Source organism: Durio zibethinus, chromosome 15, assembly GCF_047325235.1.
Source record: "Durio zibethinus cultivar Kanyao isolate XHJ-2024 chromosome 15, ASM4732523v1, whole genome shotgun sequence".
NCBI classification, from domain to species: Eukaryota; Viridiplantae; Streptophyta; class Magnoliopsida; order Malvales; family Malvaceae; genus Durio; species Durio zibethinus.
Window position 1 is genome coordinate 19,267,472 of NC_143176.1, and position 21,640 is coordinate 19,289,111.

The following is a 21,640-nucleotide window of genomic DNA, read 5'->3' on the forward strand; positions in this document are numbered from 1 at the left end:
GTTAACTCTAAACGATGACATAAATTATGATCATTAAAAAAGTCACACGGGATATGTTATTTAAAAAAAAAAGATGTGGATGCCTCGTGAAGTCATGTAACAAATGACGTAGAATATTTATGCCATGTTATTTTTTGATCTAGTCCATGTCATGGTTCATAGCTGACGGTGTTAGAAAAATGATCTACATTGATACATGAATTGGTACTACATATTATTGCATTGCACAATTTTAAAATACAAATGCCACATTAGACAATTTCCTATAAGCAAACATGATATTAACCCTTTTTAAACAATACTGCTGGATAATGGTAATATGGTATGTAACTTGGTTTAGCGTTTTCATACCATGCAATGCTGGGAAAAGGCTAATCAAACGTTCCACACTCAGCAGCCCACCGCCCAATCGCCACATCTGATTCTAATAAAAAGTCGAGTTCTTCGCAGCCCAGATTCTTAAACTCAAGGTATCTGAATTATATAATGCTAACGTTCAGTTTAATAGTGTGAAAGATTTTATTATTGCCTCCTCGGCTGGAGTAGTTTTACTAGGTTTCATAGGACAGGAAACGAGCTCGCAGTTAAATGTTTGTTGAAATGCCACACAGACAATTTTAAGAGTTTGTTCCTTCAATTTTGAACTATGTTTACGAGGATGTTTGTCAAGAGTTCTTTTTTAGCAAATGGGTCTTCGTTGAGATACGTGTCGTCGTCATCAACATCAAGTGTACTTAAAATTGGAGATGTTTTAAGACATAAAAGAATATTTTCAAATGAAGATGTTGGTGAGTATTCTAAAGTGAGCCATGATGCAAATCCTCTGCACTTTGATTCTGAATGTGCTCGGGCTGCCGGATTCGAAGATCGGCTTGTACATGGCATGCTTGTTGCTTCATTGTTTCCCCGGATTATTTCCTCCCACTTTGTAAGTCGCTTCACCTTCCCTCAACTTTTTTAATTTTTAGCGAACTCAATGTTTAGTCTGTTATGGAAGGCGCATGTAACTCCGAATTAAAATAAACAACGATTGATAAAAAAGGTTTCTTCACTCACTTATTTTTCTGTCTGATAAAATGCTAGTGAAAAAACAACCTTGATCAAGATTTTACTTAAAGTGAAAATACACTTTGTTGCATGTGTACGAATCTGCTGGGTAATTTCTCATGAATTTGTTCAGACAGTCAGACTTGACGTAGGTAAATTTATTTGAATCGGCCTGGAGAGAGGATGTACTGGGTCTGGACCAAGTCTAGGAATCCCTGGCCCCTTAAAAAGATACTAGGAAAAAATCACTTGCCCTACTGCCCTAGAGGATTAATTTATAACTTTATCAAAATATGAAAGAAATTCTTGAAGCTGGGACATGGGTTCTAACTACTAAGGCTTATATCTCTAGTTTGTTTAGCACTTTTAAGTGTAAAATTGGAATGAAGTTGATAGAAAGATGTGTTTACCTTTTAGTTTATATTCCCTTTAGAAGCTCCTTATTTCAGTAAAAGTTAATATGCAAATGAAGTTTGTCTAACTTTTTGCGTATTCGGAATGATTTAGCCTGGAGCTATATATGTTTCCCAAAGCTTGCACTTCAGGTCACCAGTTTACATTGGAGATGAAATTGCAGCCGAGGTACAAGCTATTAATATAAAAGAAAACAAGAAGAGATACATGTAAGTTGCAGACCATCAATTAGTTTCAAATTCCATAGAAGTAATTAAACAAGAGTTTGGAGTGTTGGACTTGAGCTTTCGTTTATTACATGTTCAGAGCAAAATTCTCAACAAAATGCTTCAAGAATGGTGATCTTCTTGTTCTTGATGGTGTGGCCATGGCGATTTTACCAACTTTAGCTGTAGAACAAGTGCATTGCCATGACAGGAGAAGCTGATGTAAAGTTGAAGTCATGGATTTATTACAATTTGATTAATCACATTGCACTTGCGCCATGCTTTTCATATTTGCTGAACCCTTTCAAGGAAATTACATGATTTGATTTTGTATTGACTTTGTTTCATTTTCTTATCTTGACCATTTCTGCAATAATTTTCTTGACATTGTTAATTTGTTTCTTTTTTCTTTTTTTTTTTCTTAATTTTGAATCTTAATATTATTGAACAGTAAAATCCCTTCTTTTAGGAATTTAACCCCGAAGGTTGTTGAAATGCTATGATTTGGAAAATACGTCTTCTAACTACATGTAGATTTATTTAAAAATTTTTTGCATTTGTCCTCTCAATTTTGAATTTTAATCGTTGATTTTTTTTTTGTTTTTATACCTAAATTCATGTTTTGCTTCTTAATTTCAAAAATAAAAAATATATATAATTGATAAAATTAAGTAATAGCCAAATAATTGATAAAATTGGCAGCCATTAACCTTATGCTGCCAACCCCTGCCTCTCCTTTAATCCTTCTAAGCAAATGCAGCACCAAATGTCCGTCCACCGTGGCTTTCGTCTTCATTCAATCATCGCCCACCCTCTCAGTATCATCATCATCTGCATATTTCTCTGTCGCCTGGCCACAGCCAATACCCAAAAAGTTATCTACATGGAAATTTTTTCGTTATCAGGTGCAGTCCTAGCCACTTCTTGGATCATTCAGCTTTCTGTTGCAACAACAATCATTTTCTTATACGGGATCAAATATTATGATTTTTCAAGCCTTTCTTATACAGGAACAAATGTTATGATCTTACATGGCTTGTCGGTTTCCGAGGAGAGTTCTTGTTGCCAAGGTTCAAGGGCAGTTGTTGAAGATATTAACAACCAGCTTTGGGTTGCTGATGGCAATGCACAAGGAAGAGTTGATGGACATGGCGGTATAAAAGTTAGTAATGGTTTAGGAATGCAGTTGCTCGTTGATGGAAGAAATGACCCTCGCTTACAGCGAAGCAGAACTGTTTAACTGCAAACTACTGTATTACATTTTCTAGTTCCTGATGCTTTGCTTTGTTTTTTAATCTGGTCTGAAATTTCCACTGGTCGTTCCATCTAATAAGAATCACAAGAACTTTTTTCAAGTAGAGAAAAGTTAAATCAATGCGAAAAATGTACAAAGGATACGAAAAAGTGATTGATCTAGATCTAGATTCGATCAGATGCTGATGCCTTCCATCACAAGTAACAAGGTAAAGTTAACAACATGATTCCAATCAGCTTCAGCCGGTATTTTGTTATGTTGGTGCATGTATGACATACATCATAACAGGCATTTTAGAGACTCATACTCTGATACAAGCAATCGACCATAAATTATCTCAAAGCAGCTTCGATGATTAATGCATACCACTTCCCTTCCCTTTACCGTATGGCACAATTTACTTCATTACAACAGTTTTCCATCTTTCTACTTTTCTTACCTGCAAACATAGCCTTACGGAAGATATTAACAGTAGAAAAAAAACAGGAAAATTCCCAAATGCACCATGCATAGTCGAAACTAGTTTGTTTTGCAGTATTAGAAGTCACTCCAGTTTCTCATAAATTTAAACTGTGGTCACAGCTTGTTGCAGAAATTTTAAACAGCAGTTTAAGAAACTGAGGCAAAAAGAAGCCCTAGGTGTCAATTGATCGTTCCACACAATCACGAGAATAAACTACAGTTTGCAGATTAAATTGAGAGCAAGTAATGCGAATCAGAACAAATCACCTTTTCTTGATTATTTTTTTTGTAGCCAACATCCATAAAGTTTCTCAATCCGACTGACAAAACAAAAATTAGAAAATTTATTCTTTTAACTTTTTTACCACAAGGAATAGAATGAGCCTATATTATATACACCTACGTCAAACCTATTATTTATAGAAATTTTGATATCTCAATCTGTCTTAAGATCACCCTCAGTTACCTCTTCTTCTTGCACTTCCATATCATCAAATGAAGTTTGTTCTACTTCCATGGTATTACTGAGAGGGCCGTGTGGAGTTCCAAAAAGTGTGGTAAATATCTGTCTATGGCATTCATCACAAAAATAGAAATACGTAAAATGACCCTCATACGGGAGTTTATGCACAGCAGCCCCTGGGAGAACCCTATGAACAAAATCAGTCATCGAAGGTGGGACCACTTTGTCATCCATCCCCTGTATAACACCAGAAAATTCAACAAATAAAATTAATAAAAAGGAAGCTCAATTAAATTGCCTTGATACAGATTCAATAACCAAATTAAAATAATAATCCATGAGTTGTTCTGCTGTCAAACTACAAATGAAACCTTAGCTTATAGGTTGCAAGGACTTTAGAATTCATCCAATTTTAGGTATAAAAAATGTGCATCTTGGGCATTTAAAAACAAAATTTTGTTTCACCAATGATCTTATATGCCTGGGGCACTTCTTTCGAAAAGAAAGTTTGATGTACAGACTTTGAGTACTCTATGGATTGGGAATGGCATGGGTTGAGCAATACCTGAAGACTAGCATTTTAGGTTTCTACGAGGAGGGTTCTTTTTAACAAAACCTGGCAAATAGGTTTTGAAAAAATGTTGTTACAACAAATTATATTAGCATGACTGCATGAATCCAAGATGCAAAGCAAGTTAACTATGATAATCATTTGCACGTAAATTAACCAAAGAAACAAAGGGAAAAAGAGAACTTTTAAAGGAAATAATTTCACAGCTATCACATTCACAGTAATGAACAAAAGATCACTAAATCCATCATGTCTCAAAGAACAGGAAAAAATGTGTAGCAGTACAGTTTAATGCAGTGAAAATATATGAATACAAGGAAGGATGTAACCTGCCATATGTGTATTGGACCAAGGAAACCAGTATATTCTTCCTCAGATCCACTAAATAAAAACTTAATCAAATTGAGAATGCCTTTCCCTCGCTGTTTCTTCCGCAAATTGAGGTCTGCAAGGCTGAAACCCCAGTTTGAGACTTGCAATACAGCTTCCTCCGCAAAAGGTTTTGCATTTCCTTGTCGGATTGATTCTTCAACATCCCTTTGCCAGAATTCTTCATAGATAGGGTCTTCTATCAAAGCCCTATCCTGGAAAGACAAGAAACATGATAACTTAAAAGAATCAAGATTAGATGCTTGACAAGTGAAATGCTGCAGCAAGCAATTAACTTATTTACAATATAATATATTTCCACATTAAAAACCATAGAATGTTCTTGAAAAGGAATTTCATAGAAGTTTTAAACTCAACTGGTTTCCAGAACCTTAAAGAGTTCATAGTGTTCAGAGTCACTCACCCTCCTTCCCAGTGTCAATGCTAGCCATTGATCAATCTGACCATGCTTTCCAGAGAGGAAGCTTCGCCGGTAGAAGTAAGATAGAGATCTAGGAAATCTTCGAGCCAAAAAGTACATAAATTTCCTCTTTCGAGTCCACTTTTCCCATGTACCATATTTTTCTCCCCTATTCATCAGTGAATCATAGGGATTAACCATTGGAGCAAACATAGCTGCACCTGCAAATTAGCCATGGTGAATCAAAGACGATTGCTTCCCAGAGTATAGTGGGAAGTTTCATTCCTATAACCATGCAACAAATGAGAAAAACACAAGCATTCTTAAATCACAAACAATTTTAAATGAGGATAATGAACCAAATTTTGCATTGAACTCATAAATGTTTTCTATTGGCTTTGCACCCCTTCCCCACCCTACCAAAAAAAAAAAAAAAAAACCCACTTTTCTACATAATTAAGCAAAGCACTATCTAATTGAAGCTTTACCACTTTACCAGCAATAATAAACATGGTACTCTGAATAGGATTACAATAAAAGTGCTATTTCCACAATCCTTTCATTCATCCAGGAAAGAGTGCATAGTTTTACAACTCTCCAGAAATTGCTATAAAACTCCTTTGACGTTGCACTGGATGCACGGCATTTTTAAAGCTCACTTCAAACTCGTGAACTAAATGTACCAACTTCGCACTCAAAACTGAAAAATTGCCCAATTGTTATAGTGCGGTAATATTTTAAGTGGAGAGGTTGGTGTTTGAATCAGCTATCTCCTGAACTATCTGAGTTCACTTGCAACTAGACACATTAACACCTTTTATTTTGTATAAAATATTATTTTTTATTTTCACAGTATGGGTTCTCCTAAAAGCAATTGGGCATTCTCTCCCCCTCTTTTACTCACCTAGAATAGATGATAAATACATATCAAAGTATTTGAGAAGCCATCCTGCTTTATTCCAGCTTTCCCAGGGAAAGATTCCATGACTAAAGAGATGCAGCCTTGGAAGAATCAAAGTTCCTGTTTTCTATGTAATTTCACTTTCATACTTCATGTTTTCTTTGTAATTTCAGAAGCCACCCTGTTTTATTCCTGCTTTCCCAGGGAAAGAATTACATTACCGAAGAGATGCGGACTTGGGATAATCAAAGTTCCAAGTTACAAATGTTTAGCAGGAAGAGAAAAAGGTGACTATCACTTTAATAGCATCATACTAAACGGCATAATCTTTTATTTCATTTTGGAAATGGTTAAACAGCATAAACCGTTTGAGCACAGCATGACATGTGCAAAGCCTTTATCTTTCCATTAATGAAAAATAATTAGCTTGATTATGTATTTTGAAACGACTAAATTTCACATAGTTCTTGTTCCTAGTAAGGCAATATAAGGATATACTAGAGATGATGCAAGAAAAAGTTACAAACTAATGTTCATGCAGATAAAATGAAATTAGTACCTGCAAGTCTATCAGGAATATATTTGAGAGCAGCCCAAGCATGCAGGCTACCACTTGAGTATCCAATTACCCAGAACTTGTCACTAACACCGAGAGCATTTGCTAAGAACAACATATCTGATGCTGATGACTCAAGGTTTCGCTTGGGGTGAGGATCACTCTCACCAAAACCTGGAAGATCATATGTTAACAAGCGCACACCAAACTCTTCTAGTAGTGAAGCCTTAAGTCCAGGAATCCCTAGTATTTGGGGGGAGAAAAGACACAAACTGAGAAAATAAGTGCGAATTGTATGAACACATGTCACTCAATAAAACCAAGTTCTTCTATACTCAATTTTGATACTAAACCTGCAAGTCGGGAAGAAAGAAATGAATGTGGAGTGATCATTGAAAATCTAGCTCTGTCAGCTGTAACGCCTTGCTCTCTATATGCCATATATCTACCATCTGGTAGCATTACGCGATCAGCACTAGGAGGATGTATGTACACTTTCTTTGCCACTGAGATGGCAGTATCACGTTCTGTAATTACAATCAAGACTGCAAGATTGCTTTTTTTGGTCAGTAACTGCTCAATGGAAACACAAGAAAAATAAATGTGTTATTCAGGTTAATCATCCTCTGCCATCAAAAGGAAAATGTAGGCTGAACAGATGGCGGTAACAAAACATCCTTGCTACGGCATGAGAACAAAGAATTACCAAGGCAGAAAATGTTTGATTGAAAATATGAAAATCAAAGGTACAAGACATGTTTGTAGGCCTCAAGTTCAGAGGTTTTCCAGAGAAACAACCCCACATAGCTAAAAAATAACTAATCTTAAATTTAATCATTGCAAATGAAATCCAAGTAAACATTCATTGGTTCAAAAGTGAGGCATAAGTAAGCACAAACAGAACAAAATTTTCCAATGCTGAATTTGGTAGTCTAGAGTCTAGATTTTTGTGGGGCAAGAAAATGAAATAATTCCAAGTATAGAAAATATGATCCATAATAAATTTACATTGCAAAAGTCAAATTAATCCTGTGCTACCAAATTGAATCCATGTGAGAATCTTAAAACTTGTGAATTAGTCGTGTTAACCATGCTTGAATAAACCAAAAAAAAAAAAAAAAAAACCCATTTCATGTAATTCCATATCTAACCAATAAAACCAACAAGAAGTAGAAAAAAAAAAGGAAAAAAAAGAATAAAATTAACAATACCTGCAAGGGCAAGAACAAAGACGAACAAGATCACAGACCATGCATGAAACGGATCTTTATCTTCAGGAACCAAGTACTCATTAAACAACCTTAATCTCCTCAAAACGTTGTCGCAAGGAACCTTAATTTTTTGACCTATGTAAGAATCCTTACCAAAATTCCTTACTAAAAACGAATCCTCTGTCACCAAACTCTGCTGCACCACATCTTTACACCCTCTCCCGAATTCCACGCTCATCTCAAGCAATCCCCTCATGAATTCACGAACAACATCCTTAAAATTGACTCCTTTATGCGGTGGTACGCCGGTGTATGCTGTTCCAAACCGCTCCTCCTCCTGAACACCACCCTCCATTTTTTTTTTAATGAAAACAGAGAAGAAAAATGTAAAAGGGTGTGGTTTTGAAGTTCAATTACAAAATTCCAAAAGGCTTGAACGTGACGCAGAAGCTAATGGGAATAAATTTCACAAACGAAGAGAGAAGAGAAAAAAGTGGAAAGGGAAAGGTTTGGTGAGGAAAAAGAGATGACTTTATTGTGGGCGAAGAGTGGACAGTGGAGATGGATGGTGGGAGATTTGTCCAGAGTGGACAAATGGGTGTTTGTTGCTGATCTCAGCGGCAGTGGGATTGTGGCAGTAAAAGTCTTCAGTTGTTGGGTAAAAAATGTTGTCTTTCTTTTTTTTAACCGGCAAAAACCGCCGTCAGTTTGTAGAGGTTGTTGGTTTTTGTTTGTTTGGGAAATTTTCTTTCTTTCAACAAGTTTTATATAGTCACCGCCGTGTCAATTCCACAACATCTAAAAGCTCATTGGTGCAGGGCTTCGTCTGTTGATATCATGCATTTTCATGGCCCCTCTTTCTGTGTTGGATTATTGCTTTTTAGGGTTCTTTGGGTATTTGCTTGTTTTTGTATTCACCTGAGTAAAAACACTGGAAACCAAATGATGATTGGAATGGTAAAGATTTTATGCTCTTCCAATTTGTTAGAAAATTACAAAATAAATTTTTTTTATAAATTCATTTGATTTAGCATAAAATAAACTTGTTTGAATCGATTTTTAAAAAAAAAAGTATCGGATAAAAATCCAAATGAATCCTTTCAAAAAATATATATTAGGTAAAATTTTAGAATCTTTTAATGCTTAAAAAACATTGAAAGCTTTTTTTTTTAAAATTTTTAAAATTATTAATATTTCAATTTAATCGTTAAAATTAAAAGTCCTAACACATTACTTAAAAAAGCAAGCAAATATTGACAAAACACTGTCAATGAAAGAACATTTACAAGGAGATTAAGTTGTTTTTTTGTGGGTTTTCTAATCATGGGTCCCTAATTTCCTGTGTAAACGCGAGCCATTAAGACCAAAATTGCATTAGCATCGAAATCACGTTGGCAGAAAAATGTGGCCATTAGTACTAAAACTCTCCAGCCTCCACCATGAATTGGCAATTTTCCAAGTCGTTATTGGTTAAAAAAACCAGATGAAATTAACATATTGTCAGCCATGATGCAAGATGGATAGAGAAAAGGGTGGAGAGACAGTTTTCATCGGGGAAAAGCATTGAAAAGGGAAATAAAAGAAATGTGGACCACAAGGTTGATCCCCAAAAGAGCACATGATTTTGTGGTAGACTTGAGGAATGGCACCATGGCCTGAGTGCTCAAATGGTCCTACGACTGCTACTACTTAATTTACTTAATTTGATGCACAAACACCGTTGCATGAATCACATCCAAAGATTTCTCCATGACCTAATCAATAATTGTCTATGTTCTTCAGACAAAGAGTCCATGGCTTGATAAAGGCACATGGATGCCTGGACTCTAGTGTTTCTGCATCTATGCCCTGTTTCATGTTACGTGGATAGAATGTTTTCACCGTCAATGTTTTTCTTAATTTCATCGGAATCAATTGAAGCTTTGGTAAATGCCCTATCCCTGTCAACAGCAATAGCTGATGCCTTATATCAGGTTAGTCACTCAAGTTGAGCAACCTCATCGGCTCATAGCTCCACGACACAAAAAGGGTGGGGAAGGGAGAGAGAGTGTGTGTTTGAGTAATAAATACATATAAACTAAAAATCGAGTGGCTACAGACTCGCAACAAAGCTAACATGCATGCCAGAGGTTGCAAGCTTGCTTCCAATCCTTTTTTTTGTGTTTGACACAATTTTCTGCCATGTCCCAAAGGGATCTTTCACCTTCACAAGGAAATAGCAATTAAATGCCAAAATTCTTGAAAAAAAACAATGAAAACCTAACCTTACGGGCAACTTTGATGTTAAAATCCAGGAAGGTGAATCCTTATCAAATTCCCGTTGACTTCAGCAAGTGGACCCTCTAAAATGAGTTCCTAAATTGCCTAAATTTCTTCAGTTACAGCTGTTGATCTCTAGATCGTTGTCTTCTCATTATTGTACTCTCAGAACGTTGCCTTCTTTAATCATTTGTAATGTTTGCGCATCCTGGATTGAACAAGAATATAAAAAATACTTAGATGAAATTGTTTAGGTGAAATTTATCTTATAAAATCGATTAAATAAAAACTTTAAACTGATATATTAAAAGATTTTACCATATGAATTAAGTCTGGAAATTTTTTAAAAATAAATATAAAAAATTTTAATATATTTTTTAAATAAATATGTTTACTAAAAATCTTAGACAATAAGATTCAGCCTTCTAGTGGCCAAGTAGCCACCATTCCCTTTAGCAATTTGACTTCTACATGCTGCTTCATACAAGAAAAGCAACAGCTGTGAAAGCAACCATCAACCGAAAACATCTGAGCAGAATCAATATCTGCATAACATATCACACAAGTCTCCTTCAAAGCCCTGCTCTGCCATTACTAGTTTCTTCAGACCAAGCAATCTGAGAACTGTATCTTCTCTAAGCAGGCCGGCCCATCTAAGCTTTGTAATTTCAAGCCACTTTGGGCCATATCTTCAGTGTATTTTTCATATCCAAGCCTGCTTTTTGACTTGAAATATCTATCTATCCCTTTTAAAATCTGCTTGTGAGTTGTGATAAAAATCAGCCACTTGCCCATATGCAATTTCAATGTTCGGGTTTATTAATGTTATGTTTAACCTAAGATAAAAGAAAAATCTTTTCCGGCAATCAATTTTTTCTAAATTGGTTTTTTTTTTTTTTTAATTTTTCGAACTTGATTGTCTTTCTTATTGCAGGGTTTGACACTGTAATTAGTTGATTATTGATTTCTAGACGAAGCATGCAGCAGCAATTTGCCAAATCAATAAGAAAGCTGTTCATATAATAAAGGATATATTTCAAAAAGCAATGATATCAGATTATCAACCAAATTAAGCTTATCCTTTTGAAGTCAAACAATGAACAAGTTAGGCTCTCAATTAGTTACAAGAAAGATTTTAAGTACGAATTCAACCTTGGTTTGTTGAAAATTGTCTGCTGCCATTTTTTTCCATAATGAATTGCTAGCTTTATGAGTTTTCTTTTCAAATTTGCAGCGCTTAGCCTTCGGTTTGAAAACGCAATAAACAATTATGGCAGCCAATTTGGAAGGTCAATGAAATGTATTTACACACTCACGGCCCCCTGCTCCAGAAACAGGCCTTTTCCTTTTTTTTTTTTTTTAAGCCGAAAGAGTTTTATTAAAATATCAAGAAGATTGTAGAGCTAGCAACAAGGCTATAAGAACCCTGAATTTAGGGTTCATTCCGATTGATTTATATAATAATTTTTAAGGGATGGTATTTAATAAATTTAAATTTTAAAATTTTTAATTTTTTATGCGTAAAAAAAATTAAAAAAGAGAAGAAACTAGTTACTTGAGTGAACATTGTTCGAGGGATTTTCCTTTTAATTTGTATTGAGATCCCAATTCTTTACAAATCCTTAATTTTTTTTTTTTATACAAAGGGTTCAAAGCATAAGAGAATTGAATAAAAAAATAGTAAGTGTTAAAAATTAAATTTTAATTTCACAAAAAATTATTTAAAAAAATTAATGAATAATCTAAAATAAATATCTAATTTTTTAAAACCATATTCTTTAACTCAAACACAAAAATAATATAATAATATATCTACTTAACTGAACGATTGACTTGCAAGCAAGTTCAAAAGGTAGAATTAAATGGCAAACAACTGGTTCCGATCCCACAACTCTCTTTTCTTGAATGTGACAGTAAAATCTTCTCTGTCCATATGAAGAACATATATGACAATTACCACAAACATTTTTTTCGATAATTATAATATGATTTACCTCTTATTGGAAAAAAAAACTAAAAAAAAAAACGAAAAATCAAAAGTGATATCTAAGATTGAGATATAAAGTGCTTTAAGATGCAACAAAGAATTCCTGGAAATCATAAACATATATATATATGGACAGAATGATCAATTTTTGCGCGTTAAAATGTTTCTAAAAAGATGTAATCATTATAATTTAAAGAATCAGAAAGGGGGGGCCTGTTGTGGGTCCAAATGTTAAAGCATTTCACGCGTTCTCTTTGAAAACTTTAGGGATATGTTTCATGAATCATGATTCGTATCGATTATAGACTTACAGTGAGAAAGAAGAACCAGCAAATTCAGTTCTAAAGACTGCGTTCTTCATCCAAAGTGAAATATTCCACACCCAAATATTAAAGCAATAAAGGCCAAAACAATGCAAAACAAAAGAAAAAAAAAATGACTTCAAGAGAGCGATAACCAAAAGTTTTGCCCGTACGTAGTTTTTTTTTTTTTTTTTTAGATACTTTTGAAATTAACATGAAAAAGATCGATCCCTACTGATTTCAACTCCTTTGGCTTTTCTCCTTTTAGATTAAGTGGGGATTGCTGTTTACTACTTACTAGTATTGTTCTACATTTTTTTTCATTAAGTCAAACATGGCTTCCCATATCATCAGCTTTGTCCAATCTTATTTCATCTTCTTGAATCATTTTGATTAGTTGATACCTACTCTAAACTATGCAAAATTAACCTAATGCCACTACACTCTACTTCCACTACCATTTTTAATGGATTTTTCACCTTTAAATTGAACAAAAATTGTTCTGTGAATCGCCTATTGTGGGCGAGTGTACTTGAATGTCTCGTATATAAATGATTCGAGGAAGAAAATTTATTAATTTGAAGATAATTAATTTTTTCAAATGTGACCCGGCCGAATCATTAATTAATGAAAAATAAAATTATTTTATTTAAATTTATTTTTAAAAATGTATAAAATATTAATATAATTATTTTGATATTTTTGAATAATAATCGAGTTTATTAATTATTGCAGCTCAACAAATTGAGTCGGGCCCGACGTTAGACAAAGGATTTGAAAAGTCAATTGAATTGATCGGATATATGGACAAATCTATTAGTATAAATGTCCAAGTAATTTATATTATTATTCTATATATATACAGGGAAAATGATACTTTTACTGTGGATACAAAATAAATGGTGACGAATTAGGTTTAAGATAAAGGTGGAAAAAATGGGTACCAAACCTTGGTACGTGGCTGTCATTGTTATGCTTATCATGGATCGAATGGAATGGGTAAGAGAGCTCCGTGGCTATCATTTCACAAAAGAAAATTAAGGAACAATGCACATGATTATCTGAACCATGTGGGCAGACATTGATTCGAACGTGACGACGAGATGCATATGTAGTCTTTTATTCTAAATTGTCGTTAATAACTTAAGAAAGCCAGAAAGTTTGTATGTTTACAACATCCTTTTTTAATTCAAGAGTTTCGTACTAAAGAGGCTATCCTGAAATCTGAAATTTAATTAAAATATTTTCTCCATATTTTTAATTCAAGAGTTTCGTACTAAAGAGGTAAATTCTCATAATAGGATACATTTACCTAAAGTTTGTATGAATTATTTGTATAACTTTATGTTTACTTTTTCATTAAATTAATTAATAATTACTGTATTTACTATAAAAATATTATTGTAGAACAGCCGGCAAGCAGGGCTCACACGCCCATAACTACCCAATTTTTCGTCGTATATAGCAACAGGTTAGCTACGTGTTGCTGTAGGTGCTGGGCGGTTCACCAAGAAAATTTTTTGTTGGGCCAGTCGTTCACCAAGAACTGAGAAAACTATGACTCCCATTAATATATGTGCCATGCATTATCCCATTGAACTAAGCTAATGACTCATAATTCCAACGGCAAGAAGATTTTATCTATAACTTTGGACCACTGGTTTTCGTTTTGAAGCATTGGTCTGGTGCCCCTTTTAGCATGAGTGATCCTATAATTAATCTCAAAATTAATATTCAGATATTAACTCAATTTTTATAAAAGGTTCCCAAGCTTTTAACCTAGTAATTAAAGACGTTTGAGGTGATATCAATGATTTGGTATCGAATCAAGCCTCTTCCCTTCTCCTTACTTGTACTAAGGCTTTACATTTCTATGTAACCAAAAAACCTTTTATAAAGGATTTTTGTTGTTAATTGAATAATAGTTTAGATGACATGTATGTTGAATAAATTTATAAAAGTTACGAGTTCAAAAGAATTTGAATGCATAATTTCATCCTCAAATAAGTATAAATAGTGAATGAATGAAATATTTTTTTGTCAATATTGACTTCAGATCTAAATTTTAGCATCACCCATGGTAACTCAATACTTTATAAGTATCTAACTAACTAGTAGCAGTACTTTGTAGATTAACATTTTTTTTCTTCACTTATGACTATTTGAAGCACATGCTTTTTTCAAAATGGTCTAACAAGACCTAATCTTACAAGTCCAAGAGATCCAACATGTCACTTTGTGTGTGTGTGTGTGTTTTTTTTTTTTGTATTCTTCTTTGGTTTGTTGCAATATAGTAAATCGGCATACAAGAACAAAATGACTAGTCATTTTGAAGAGTTATCTTCATAATATTTGTAGTACATGGGAAACTGTTGGTTTCATTGGATGAGCTTTGACTTTTTTGAAACCCAATCTTATTTAAAACAAAGGGAGAGAAGGGCAGAGCTTCACACACTTTTTAGTCAAAAGAACACAATATGTTTCCCTTTCCAAACATGGAAAATAATGGCATGTTGGGTAAAGGATGGAAGAAATTTTGCCTCTTCTATTAAATGACAAATGTGTTGTAGCCTTTCTTAAGATCAATTCACGTGGGATGCACATGATTTGGATTATACTTCCCAAACCGCGTTTAAGGTAAGTGGGGAGACAAAATTTCAAAAGCAAATCATTTATTTTGAAGCAAAAGTTAATCAAAGATCATACATTAGCACGTTTGATGTTAATTACGTCTTTTATTATCTAACAATAATGCATAATCCAAACAAGAATTAATCTCTCTTTCAAAGGGTCCATTTGCTACATGAATGTTAAAAAGCTTAAAAGAGATTAAACACATCTAATCGTGATTAAAACCCACAATTAATCTTAATTAATTATGTTTTATTAAAGAGACATTTTTCACGGTTAGAATTTAAGAATCTAAATTCAAGTTTTCAAATTCGAATCTTGATACGAAAATGATCGAGTTATGAAATGAAACGAGACTTACGTATTGTATTACTTAAATATTAGATGAATTAAAATAAGAAAGTGCGAGATTATATCCGTTCCCTTTTACTTCATCTATTTTTTTAATGGGATTAATCATGACAATTTCATTCTTGGTCTGCTACCATCATATCATTTTCCAATTACAGGAAAAGAGCTTGCCAATATATAGCTTATTAGGTATGAAACATCCAGCAAAGGGAAGGAGGAAGAGGAATGGGTGATGCACAATATAAAATTTGTGGTGGTGAAGCTGAGATGGGACTCTCGATCCTTCCAAAGGGTCATCCAACTTAGTCAAACTTGGGAAAATAAAATTGAAAAAACAGATGATAATGGAAAATGACTATTGTTCTATCTACTAATTGTTAATCAATTTGCACATTAATGTATTAGAAAAGGATTAATCTTCTCAATTACCATATATGTCATTTAGAAAAATCGACTACTGATTTAGAAGCACATCTTGAATTTGATCAGTCTAAGTGAATAAAAATAGTGTTGAAGTGAATTCCTTGGTTTCACTTATATCAATTTATTAAACAATTATTTTACTCATATGAAATGTTGGACTCTCAATTCTAGTAACCAAAGTTTAATTCCTGCAATCTTGAGTATAAAAAAATAAATTATTAAAAGAAGAAATTAATCTTAAAAATAAAAAGAATCTAATAAAATACAATAAAGTTTCTGATATGAAAGTGTAAAAGATTGATATCATATTTGAATTCAGATTTTAACTCAGTTGATTCATACAATCACTTTTAAGAAGTGACATTCAATAAATCTAAGTTTAAATGATATCCAATAAATCTGAATTTAAATCCAAATATTTACAATTCCATCTCTTATCTCTAAGACTACGATTTCTTTTGTAAACAAACAAGAAAGTTAATTTGGGAGCATCTTAGCAAATTCAGATGAAGACTTGCTCATGTTTCATTTGTACCATAAGATTGCAAAAATAATAATCCTCATACATGGCGGGTGTAGTGAAAATTGCTAAACGAAAGAGATGGTCAAAAGCTAGTTTGACAAGGAATTAATGGAACATCAATTTTAAGTAATCATAGTAGGTGACCTAAAATTTGTTAAAATTTCAATAATCGGCACAGAAACAAACTTTAGAAAAATTGGAGTAAATATTTCTCTTTCTCTCCAAACATGGCAAATTACATGGAGGAAAAAGACCTGTATGCTTCGTCCAGCTTTAACAAAGTAATTAGATCTTAAGTTTACATTTCCACCATGTATTTGTTCACATTATAACCTATTTCTACTGATTATGTTAAATATTTATTAATCTAATGTCCTTCAACTTCTCCTTCTTTGGAGCTTAGCTAGATCTTAGTTTCTCAAAGGAGTGATAAATATTTAAGCATCAATCATGTCCACAGAGCCTCCCATAATGATCCTAAGTTGTTGTCTTCCATGAAGCTCGGGTTGCTGTGGTAGCTTTGGGGGCTGCTGATGAAAGTGTCGACGGATTGCTGGGAATTTGGTTGAGGAGACTGTGCCACCTCCATGCAAAGTAAAGCTGCAAGGTTTGCTTGCTGCAACTGCATGTTGATGACTTCAGCTTGAGCTTTGGCTAATTGTGCTTGCAGCTCATTAACTTGCTTTTGCAGCTGGCAAATCGCCCCTGCACACCCGTAAACGGGGTCTCGGATTCTTGCACTGGCCTCATACACCATGCTGCTTACCGCATCAGCCCTTTGAGACTCTGGAAGTTCCTGAAAAATAATTCAGAACAAACCACTGATGTAGCATCTCTAATATTGGTCTGAGAAAGTCTACAACTACACCTTAACAACAAAATTATCAAATCAATCTGTCGTCAACTAAGCCCAAAAGTAAACAAATGAATAGGCCTTAATGTCTGGAAAAAAAAAAGAACCTAATCCCACTCAAGTTACATTAAATTAGATTTGGAAACTGTACTGAGCAGCGCATTTTTTTTTTTATGGGGGACAGTCAATTTCCTCATTTCAATATGGAAAACGCAATGTATATTTCTTGAGTCTTGGCATAGTCAGAGGGGGGTATTAAGAATAAAAAGTGTCAACGTTTTATGCAGAAAGTAAGGTCGTTGCCACATGCACTGTTTCTACCTGTATATGTAAACAAACCTCATGTAACATGCTTTTCAGATTGCTGTTCGAAGCAAAACACAGATTTATTAGATAGAAAATTAGCTTTATTTTTTAATTTGCCTGCAGCATACGCCACTACTCCCTCCAAAACAAAGACACTTAAAAATTGTTTTGGTTGGAGATCGAGGAAGAGGATATTTCGAAACTATTGAACTTCTGACTTGGACTGCAACAATCACTAAATGACCTTTTTTCGTTAATATATCTTTTTGCTACAATAATTGTCAACGCATTAACCAAAAGTAGCCTTATCCCATTTCACACTAGTGCTAAAATAGCCATTCTTGATCTCTCTGTGAGAAATCTCCTAGTACTATAGACATGTTATTATTTGCAGGGGAGATGAAGAAGAAATTACCCCAAACAAATCAACTACGTACCTGCAAGAACTTGATTATGTTGCTAGCACCGAACACACGATGAGCAATGGTGAACTTAGCTGGTTCCGTAGGAGGAAAATAAGGTGCCAACACACATTTATCAGCACACCTTCTCCTCAAAATCTTGCAAGCGGCACAAGGACTAATAACAACCGGTGGAGTTAGCGTAGGAGAAGGAGGAGAAAGCGAAGAATTAGGAGAAAGTGATTGTGGAGAAAATGTGGTGGTAGTGGTAGTTGTAGTAGCAGGAGTTGCTTGATCACTATATTCCATCTTAAACATGATCAGAGTTTTAGGCTTTTAGGTGAAGGGAGAGGAATTCAGAGAGAAAGAGTATGGAATGATAATGTTGGGGTAATTTGTTTTTGCATTGAAAGGGCATGATTTATAGAAGAAATGATGCTAAACAGTTAAGTCATGTAGTATGAAGCATGACATCATTAGTTCAAAATCTTTTTAGATTGCTGGTTGGCTGCTTTGTGTGTTTTCACCATGCATGGCCAAATTTAAAAAAAAAAAAAGAAAAAAATCTTTAGTTCAGTTAGGTTTATTATTTTACATTTCTTTTCTTGGCTTTATTGACAAAAAAACTTCTAGTTTGAAACCTCTTTCCTCCTAGTCCTAGCTACCTCCTTGTCTATTTCACTACTAAATTCTTTTTCTTTTTTCTCGACAAGAAAAGCCCTATGGGGGAGGGGGAGGGGGGATTTTTTTTTTTTTAATAGAAATACGGGGGGATATTTTTTTAGCCATAAAACCTCGCCAATGACTAAGATTATCAATATGAATATATAAAATTAAATATTTATATTTTATATAATATTAATATATAAAAATTATATAAAATGACAAGTTATAAATTAATCATCAATAAACATATATTTTTATAAATTAATCGGTTGATCATCTCCCAATTTATGGATTTTAATATATATTAGAATAAATGTTGAATATTCAATAAATTGATATATATATATATATATGCAGTCTTAAAGAACAAAATATATCAATTTCAGTCATGAAGAGAAAAAAATTTTTGATAATTTCACTAGCTTATATCATTAACAATATCATTCCTTAATGCGAAAGGAATGATATAAGCTAGAAGAGAGAGGAGGATATCATTAATTGCAAACCATATGATAGAAAAATCTTATTTTGTAAGCACCATATGCTGGAAATGCTTATTTCAACACCGATTCCTCGACAAAAAATCGTTAATAACCCTATCAAAAATTTCAGTAACAAACACAAAAGAATACTTAAGTCATTATTTTTTTTTTAATATTTAAAATTGCTAGAATTCCAATTTCAAACATTGAAATTAAAAATCTATCATTTTATCAATTAAATTATATGATTGTTGATAAATTTTTTACTTATCAAATAGTAAGTCTCTTTGTTTTAAAAAATTTACAAATGCTGAAGGTAAAACCTTAATCTAGTGAACGTTTTTTACCTATATGAGAAAATTCAAAATTAACAGAAATTATTTTATTTATTGTCGATGAAATTTTTAAACTCTACAAGAAAAATTAATACTGTGACATATATTTTTTAAATTTATTTTGAAAAAAAAAAGGAACTAATTAGAAAAATAAAATATACATAAATTTTTTAATTCACTTATAAAATTTTTAAAAAAATATTAACTCTATTTTTAAAGCTTATTAATAACAAGCCGAAACCCAAGTGGTCCACACATAACTACTTTTTGGCCCAGCCTTAGCCGAAAAGGCCACGTAGCGACGTCATGGGCAAATAAGTCGAGAGCGGTTACGTCGGCGAGTTATTGGGCTTACAGCCACCTCCAAGACTTAGCTATCTTTTTAAGTTATATCTAATGTATAAAATTATGGATAAGATTCTATGATAATAATTTTTTATTATATTTAGTTTATATCTAACTAAAAGGAATAAAATTATAAAGAGAATTATCTTCTTGATATAAGATGATTTAATCTTACAAAAATAAAAAATATTATTTTTAATTTATGAAATTAAATTTATATGTGTTATTATGTCTTTAAAAATTATATCAATAATTTAAATTATATAAATTTTGAAAAAAAATAATTTTAATTAATAAATAAATTATTTTATTTCAATCCCTACACATGTCAAATATAAGATATGATGATATCATTAAATTTAATTCTATTTGTAATATTATTTTATTTTATTCTATCGTAATCTTATATATTAAACATGACATTAATTCATTATCAACCACTTGCCCTTAATGACAAGGAGGCTAGATTTTTCTTTTACACGAAAAAGAACTTAATTCTTAGAAAGTGTACACATAAATCAACTATATATGGTAAGGATCAACTAAAATTACTCTCACATTTTTCATAATTTTTTTTTTTATTTCACATGTGTGTATTTATATGTGAGTGTACTAATGAAAAAAAATTAAGATAATAAAAAAAGTTGATTTCAATTAAAAAATTAATTTGATTAATGTATACAAATATCATTACAATGTAATATTTAGTAAATTTGATATTCAAATATTAAATTTATCATTCTTTCGAATTAATATTTCTTTATAAATCTTTATAAAAAAAATGATTGACTGCACAAGAAGTAAAGAAAAATTTTTATCACGAGCCTTAAGCTGCTGTTAAGGATTGTGAAATCTCTAATCTTATTAGTTTTATCATATCTTTGATCATTATAAAAAAAAAGAAATTTCCACCTCATAGAAGGGGATAAAGGAAAATTTTTGAATGCTTGGGAGAAAGGTTTTTATTATCTTATTATAATCAATTAAATTTTTAAATATTTATTTTTATTAATAATTTTTTATTGGACAAAAATATATTAATTGTCAACATCTATATTCCTTCAATCGAAAATTCAATTGTGTTGAAACTAAATATTTAAAGATGCATTTGAATAAAAATAGATGTTTAATTATTTAATTTATTCGAAATAAGGAAATTCAAAAGTTTATTAATTATAATAAAATTTCAAAGATTTAAGTAATTATTAAATTTTTGTTAAAAATGATTTTTTTTATCCTTAAAAGCTTTCAAATTTGCAATTAGAGTCGACAATCCAACCCACACTCATCTAGTTCCAACTTGACAAGATCTTACAGGATCTTATTTTTTAAATTGAATTTTGAGTAGGATCGAGTATTTTTGAAAAAAAATCGAGTCAAATCAAGATCGAGTTTAATACGTATCTGTTCATACCCGATTTGATATATATATATATATTTATTATTATTATTATTATTTATTTAATTATATATATACATTATATTTTTATATTTATTTAATTTTATATTTATATTTTAAAAAATAATATGTTATATAAAAATTAATATTTTTTTAATTTCAAGTCAATTATAAATTTAAATATATATATGTCAAGTCAAGTTTGGATATAAAATTAATATTGTAATATTCAATCAAGTCAGTTTAAATATCAAACTTATAAAATCAAATTGAATTTGAAACAAATAAAAATCCGTACCGTTCCAACAAAGTACCATCTCTATTTGCGATAGATAAATAGTTAGAAATTGCAAATATTGTTGGCAGTTCGACATCCAATACTCCCACACTGTCTCAAAAGATTCTTTTCCGCGTGGACCTTAGACCGAATGAAATGAAAAACACCAAAGGCCAGCTTTGCCTTTGGTTTTACTCTTTTATTATGGGAACAAATTGATAAGT

General features: G+C 32.3%; 4 protein-coding genes across 5 annotated transcripts; 2 read left to right on the forward strand and 2 right to left on the reverse strand.

The window, feature by feature from the left end:
- Positions 1 to 99: 99 nt before the first annotated feature.
- Positions 100 to 2,020, forward strand: LOC111301217 (3-hydroxyacyl-[acyl-carrier-protein] dehydratase, mitochondrial-like). The gene is made up of 3 exons (XM_089744689.1): positions 100 to 928; positions 1,555 to 1,670; positions 1,768 to 2,020. The coding sequence occupies exons 1-3, from the start codon at positions 647 to 649 to the stop codon at positions 1,886 to 1,888; spliced, it is 519 nt and encodes a 172-aa protein (XP_089600815.1). The 5' UTR covers positions 100 to 646; the 3' UTR covers positions 1,889 to 2,020.
- A 401-nt stretch (positions 2,021 to 2,421) lies between these two features.
- LOC149514745 (uncharacterized) lies at positions 2,422 to 2,907 on the forward strand. Its single transcript, XM_089744247.1, has one exon. The coding sequence runs from the start codon at positions 2,422 to 2,424 to the stop codon at positions 2,905 to 2,907; it is 486 nt and encodes a 161-aa protein (XP_089600373.1).
- A 724-nt stretch (positions 2,908 to 3,631) lies between these two features.
- LOC111301214 (uncharacterized) lies at positions 3,632 to 8,421 on the reverse strand. Of its 2 annotated transcripts, none has more exons than XM_022896717.2 (6): positions 7,877 to 8,421; positions 7,019 to 7,210; positions 6,669 to 6,908; positions 5,212 to 5,429; positions 4,748 to 5,002; positions 3,632 to 4,084 (listed from the first exon to the last, which is right to left on the reverse strand). In XM_022896717.2, exons 1-6 carry the CDS (start codon positions 8,229 to 8,231, stop codon positions 3,821 to 3,823), a joined length of 1,524 nt encoding a protein of 507 aa, XP_022752452.2. In that variant the 5' UTR covers positions 8,232 to 8,421; the 3' UTR covers positions 3,632 to 3,820. The 2 variants fall into 2 exon arrangements, with proteins under 2 accessions (XP_022752452.2, XP_089600814.1); XM_089744688.1 differs by having other exon boundaries at positions 3,913 to 4,084; positions 4,752 to 5,002.
- An 8,072-nt stretch (positions 8,422 to 16,493) lies between these two features.
- On the reverse strand, positions 16,494 to 18,304 carry LOC111302041 (LOB domain-containing protein 1-like). The gene is made up of 2 exons (XM_022897978.2): positions 17,949 to 18,304; positions 16,494 to 17,148 (listed from the first exon to the last, which is right to left on the reverse strand). Exons 1-2 carry the CDS (start codon positions 18,228 to 18,230, stop codon positions 16,801 to 16,803), a joined length of 630 nt encoding a protein of 209 aa, XP_022753713.2. The 5' UTR covers positions 18,231 to 18,304; the 3' UTR covers positions 16,494 to 16,800.
- Positions 18,305 to 21,640: the final 3,336 nt, after the last annotated feature.

Coding starts and splice junctions, on each gene's coding strand:
- LOC111301217 (XM_089744689.1), top strand. CDS start 647: ATGTTTACGAGGATGTTTGTCAAGAGTTCTTTTTTAGCAAATGGGTCT. Junction 929..1,554: donor GGATTATTTCCTCCCACTTT/GTAAGTCGCTTC, acceptor GGAATGATTTAG/CCTGGAGCTATATATGTTTC. Junction 1,671..1,767: donor GAAAACAAGAAGAGATACAT/GTAAGTTGCAGA, acceptor TTACATGTTCAG/AGCAAAATTCTCAACAAAAT.
- LOC149514745 (XM_089744247.1), top strand. CDS start 2,422: ATGCAGCACCAAATGTCCGTCCACCGTGGCTTTCGTCTTCATTCAATC.
- LOC111301214 (XM_022896717.2), bottom strand. CDS start 8,231: ATGGAGGGTGGTGTTCAGGAGGAGGAGCGGTTTGGAACAGCATACACC. Junction 6,909..7,018: donor TCTTTCTTCCCGACTTGCAG/GTTTAGTATCAA, acceptor CCCAAATACTAG/GGATTCCTGGACTTAAGGCT. Junction 4,085..4,747: donor GTCCAATACACATATGGCAG/GTTACATCCTTC, acceptor GGTGTTATACAG/GGGATGGATGACAAAGTGGT.
- LOC111302041 (XM_022897978.2), bottom strand. CDS start 18,230: ATGTTTAAGATGGAATATAGTGATCAAGCAACTCCTGCTACTACAACT. Junction 17,149..17,948: donor ACATAATCAAGTTCTTGCAG/GTACGTAGTTGA, acceptor ATTATTTTTCAG/GAACTTCCAGAGTCTCAAAG.